Source organism: Gossypium raimondii, chromosome 6, assembly GCF_025698545.1.
Source record: "Gossypium raimondii isolate GPD5lz chromosome 6, ASM2569854v1, whole genome shotgun sequence".
NCBI lineage: Eukaryota > Viridiplantae > Streptophyta > Magnoliopsida > Malvales > Malvaceae > Gossypium > Gossypium raimondii.
The window spans coordinates 1891067-1896446 of NC_068570.1; the positions used below are offsets into that span (position 1 = coordinate 1891067).

General features: G+C 30.1%; 1 protein-coding gene across 1 annotated transcript; it reads left to right on the forward strand.

Moving 5' to 3' along the window:
- The first annotated feature begins 3437 nt into the window (after nt 1-3437).
- On the forward strand, nt 3438-4951 carry LOC105773587 (transcription factor MYB73). Its single transcript, XM_012595595.2, has one exon. It carries the CDS (start codon nt 3617-3619, stop codon nt 4436-4438), a length of 822 nt encoding a protein of 273 aa, XP_012451049.1. The 5' UTR covers nt 3438-3616; the 3' UTR covers nt 4439-4951.
- The last annotated feature ends 429 nt before the right edge of the window (nt 4952-5380 follow it).

The following is a 5380-nucleotide window of genomic DNA, read 5'->3' on the forward strand; positions in this document are numbered from 1 at the left end:
GAGTAAAATGAAATTCGATTTGAATCGAATCGAGTGATATTATTCAAGTTAAATTAAAACATTAAACATGTCGAATTAAAATCTTGTTACAATATAACTAATTCCATGTTCGAGCGCATAAATTTGAAACCATATATATTTGAAAACTTTTCCAAAACAAAATCATAATAATAAATAAGATACTTTAGTATGATAAACTTGAATCATTAATTAACTTATTTAAGTCCCTAATTTATTATTTTAGAAAATTTTAAAATTTTAAGTTTCTTTATATATTCTCTAATTTTTTTAAAAAATTTATTATAATTTTTCTTAAAATATAGATTTTGGAATATTAAAATTATATTGATTTTTTTGTGATTTTTGTTGAGAGAGACCAATTTGCTTGTTTTCAAAATTGAAAAGGATCAAAGGAGTATTTACACTAATCTATTATTCGAAATATTCGAGTTATTTGAATTGTAAAATTCAACTAAATTCGAACTCGAAACTCGAATTATTTATTCGAGTCAACTCGAATAACTCGAAATTTGAATTTTTTTCAATTTTTTCGAAGCGAATTGAGTTTTACTCAGCCCTACATGGAATTTTGATTTGATTCATTTTTCACAAATCATTAACAATATTATTAAATTATCATCATTTTCCATTAATATATTGTATACGTAAACAATTATATTAATTCAATATGAAAATTTTCTTTAAATGTGTACGGCTAAATCAAAATCAAAATTTCATGCATACATATGAACCGCAATTCAAGTTTCATTTATGTAATTGCATCAAATTAAGGTTCATATATCAAATTGCACATTAAACCAAAATTCATATATAAATTTGATATTCATTCCTACTTAAATTGGATTTAATGTGGTAACTGTTTTTAGTGTTTATCTACAAAACGTGTAAGACGACACGAGGTCAGGGACAAAGGCAAAGAGGATAGGTAGTCTTCCAAAAATGATAAAATTATCATTTAACTTTTTAATTTTTTATAAAATTACGATGATAAAACAACACTGTAATCTTTCAATAATTTATAATTAAGTTATCTCTATAATGGAATTCAAGGCACAAATGTTTTTATTATTACAGAGTTGTTGGTTGTCGATGCAAATAAAAAATACATCAGACCCCACGGTCTCGGCCACTTGCAATCCATTGGAACTGAGAAATATTATAACTTAAAATTTTAGGTTAAATTCTGATTGTAGTCCCTCTAATATGTTCAAGTTTAGATTGTAACTCTTATATTTTAATTACTAATTAACCAAAATAAATTTAAGGGAAAACTCATGTATAAATTACACATAATGAGACTATTATACTTTTTAATATCATTAGTTACTAATTAACTATTTATACCATTTATAAAGTCCCTAATTAAGTTAGTATTTAAAAATTAAATTTTTAAAAGAAAAAAATCTTTTTGGTGTGAGTTTGATTCTTGGTATTAGTGTTGATTTTTATAAGTTTTTTCTCTCAACGTAAGTATCACATAATCTAATTCATATTAAACTATGGACATGAATCTTTCTTAAAAGTTCTATTTCATTATGTTAAAATAAAATTTTTTGGTACTATTCGTATATGTTTCATGTTTTATGTTCAGAGTTAATGGTTATCAACGTTTTAACTGAAATTATTTAGACTGGCTACTAAAATTATAAGAGTAAATGATTAAATTATGCGAAAATAACTTCTAAACTTGACGATAACTGAGGGACCAAAATAAAAATTTGATAAAAATATAAATCTTTTAGATATTATAATTAATTTAACTATATTTTCAACAAAATGTTGATGTAAACCCAAGCTTAATTCAGATATTTTGGCAAGAAATATAGTCGTACCTAATTTCGGTAAGAGAAATTTAATGAAAACAAGGGTGCAAACCGGAGCGTTATCGCCACGTGTCGGTTTTTTTGGGGTTGGCTGTTAAGGTAGAAATTTTAGTCTTTAAGCGTGGGGGGTCGGGTTTGGGTTTTCATGACAAGCTGGACCGACACAATTGTAGTCTCATTCGTACCTGATTATTTTTATAATGTTTTGTTAGATTTGTTAAATTCTTATATTAACCCAATAATTTTGGTAAAATTACGATTTTGTTTCATCTACAAAAAAAAATGATAAATTAGTCCTATATGTTAGATTAAAGACAAACCAATCATTCTCTTAAAAAATTCATCCATATTTATTAGAAAAAGTTAATTTTTGTATATCAACATGAGATACATATAATATGTTATAAGTAGCTGCTTGGTCATTCTGATAGCTACGTCAGTTTTGATGGTAAAAATAGATAAATTTTAACAGAAATTATCAATTTATTTTTTGATTTTATTTATTATAATAAATACTAAAAGAATAAATAAAATTATAAATAAAATCGAATTTTATTTTATTTATTTTTATCAACTGAACCTAGAAGAAAGAGAAAGAAAAATCAAGTGAAGGACCCTCGACTCGATTCTGATACAAAACTTTGTCGTGTTCTGCGCCAGCTCAGCACTCCCGCGTGTCGTGTGGATTTCGCATATGATATTTTCTTTTTATAAAATTAAAATAAAATTTTAATATAATTAAATATGCTCTCCAGCCTGGCTTTAGTCAAAGTCATCCCTTTCCCAACCGTACATTTATTTCTTTCATAATTAAGTTTTTCCCCCTTTCTATTTTATCGGATAAGATCAAATTAATTCTTCCAATTTTTAACTTCCAAAACCGTTTCAGATTGGTTAGATTAGAAATCGATTAGGGTATCGATTTATAGAAAGTCATTAAGTTGATTAATTTAAGAATTGAAATGGATTAGACAAAAATCGATTGATCTAGATTCTTTCTTAATTTTCTAGTAACTTATTTAATTGAATTGAACAAATCGATGACCAAAATCAATATTTTCAAGACTAGACTAACTGATTAGATCGAGAACAAATTAATATATGAACAAATTATATTTTGGTCCCAAAAAAGAAAATATTCTATTAAACCCCTTCAAATATAATGTAATTAATAATATTTTAATTTCTAAAAAATTATAATTCAATTTCGATTTTTTTAATATTTAATAATTTATCTAATTAAATCAATTTATTGAAAATATTAATAGAGGATTAGGAAATTTGAGGGTTAAACTTCCGTAACAAAATTAGCCATTAGGGAGCGTTAACTTGACGGAGTCAGTTAGGTGGGAACAGCACGTAATCAATATATTTTGATATTTTAGGAGCTGACATTTACAATTATATACGTGTAAGTTATATAAACTTAGAAACCGACGCGTGTCCCATGACAGCTGTATACTAGTAACTGTCTTCCCTGTAAGAATCCTCTTAACAGTTAACGCCCAATCCCCGGTCACCACCTCCTCTTCCACCGGTTCAACCAGTCATGCTTATCCCTTTCCCATATATATATTTATCCTTCTCCTCTTTTCTTCCTTATTCTCTTCCCCCCTCTGCCGCCTCAACCACTGTCGTAACCTTCCCCCTCCTCCTTCGCCGCAGCATTCTCCTCTGTACAGATATGAAATTAGCTTAGATTAAAATTTCTTTGGGGGGTTTTGGGGTTTTCGTCTTTGTGATCTGTTCTTTTTTTTCTTTTCAATTTTCCGATGGCTTCTACGAGGAAAGATATGGATCGGATCAAAGGTCCATGGAGTCCAGAAGAAGATGAAGCTTTACAACGTTTAGTACAAACGTACGGGCCAAGGAATTGGACTTTGATAAGTAAATCAATTCCGGGTCGATCCGGGAAATCATGTCGGTTACGATGGTGTAACCAGCTTTCACCGGAAGTTGAACACCGGCCTTTTACCCCCGAAGAAGATGATACTATAATCCGAGCCCATGCTCGAGTCGGTAACAAATGGGCTACCATAGCTCGTTTACTCAACGGCCGTACCGATAACGCCATTAAAAACCACTGGAACTCGACGTTAAAGCGAAAATGCTTGTCGATGACCGAAGGTTTTAACGACGATTCCCCTCAGCCGCTTAAACGATCCGCCAGTGTCGGAACCGGCAATCCAAGTAGTCCGTCGGGATCCGATTTGAGTGACTCGAGTTTACCAGCTCCCTCACCGGTTTTCAAAACTGGTTCTGTAGTCCCTTCGAGTCAACATGTTGAAACAGCTTCATCGGCAACCGACCCACCTACTTTACTCAGCCTCTCGTTACCCGGTTCTGACTTTTCCGAACCTGTTTCTCCACCCGGATTCAATCCGACCCAAGTGACCACACAGGCTCCGGCACCGTTCCCAGCTCCGGTGGAGAAGCAGTTTTTCAGTGCCGAGTTTTTTGCAGTAATGAAAGAGATGATAAGAAAAGAAGTGAGGAGTTACATGGCGGGGATTGAGCAAAATGAGCTTTGTTTACGAACGGAAGCTATTAGAAACGCTGTTGTTAAGCGTATTGGAATTAGCAAAATCGAGTAGGGGAAGCAGAGAAAAAAAATGTCTTTTTTTTTCTTTTTTCTTTTTTTTTTTTAATTGGTGTTGAGTTATTTTGGTTATAGAAATAATCATTTTGGTAGTGTACAGGGGAAAATTAGGAGTTAAAAGAAAGGGGAAATAAATATAAAATGGAAATGAGAATGAAAAGGATGAAGAAAGAAAGGCTCAAAATTTCCATGAACTGATATTGCAAATATTCATTTTATTTTTCAGAAGTAATGGTAAAGGAGGGTTTAATTAGAAGCTTTTAAAGTTTTAAGGATTAATTTGGAATTTAAATTATAATTTTGGGTTTCATTAAGGAAGACAAAGATATCAATAATATTTAAGTTGGGGTTAGTTATAGTTAGATAGGCGATATTATTGGGACACAATCCTCATATCATGGAAGAGAAAATAAGAGTTTATGGACCTAATTAGTATCCCTATTTGAATTAAAAATGTTATTGGAAGTTCTCCTTTCTCGTTCTTTTTATAAAATAATTTTAAATGTCATGAATCTGTTATTTAAATTTTAATTGGTTTTTCTTTGATTTCAGACACCCTCTTCAAATTGATTGGAGGAGCTTTTTTACTTATTGATGGATATTACTCCACCATAACGACTGTTGAATTATCATTTGGAGTTTGTTAGTTAAATTTAAAAAATAAAAACTTGATAGTCTAATACGTTAAATGAAAAATTTTAAATAATACGGTAATCATTTTATAGTTTTATTTTAGTGACCTAGAGTATATTTTACTCTATAAATAAATTCCTCTACTCTTGGTAACACATTCAGTTTTTTCATTTTGGTACCTAACCTCTTTTTAGTCACAAGTGATACCTAAATTATATTTTTTCAAGCTAATATATCTCTGATAGCCAATTTGTTAAATCTATTTTAAAAGGGATTAATCCATACCTTAGTACTTAAATTATTC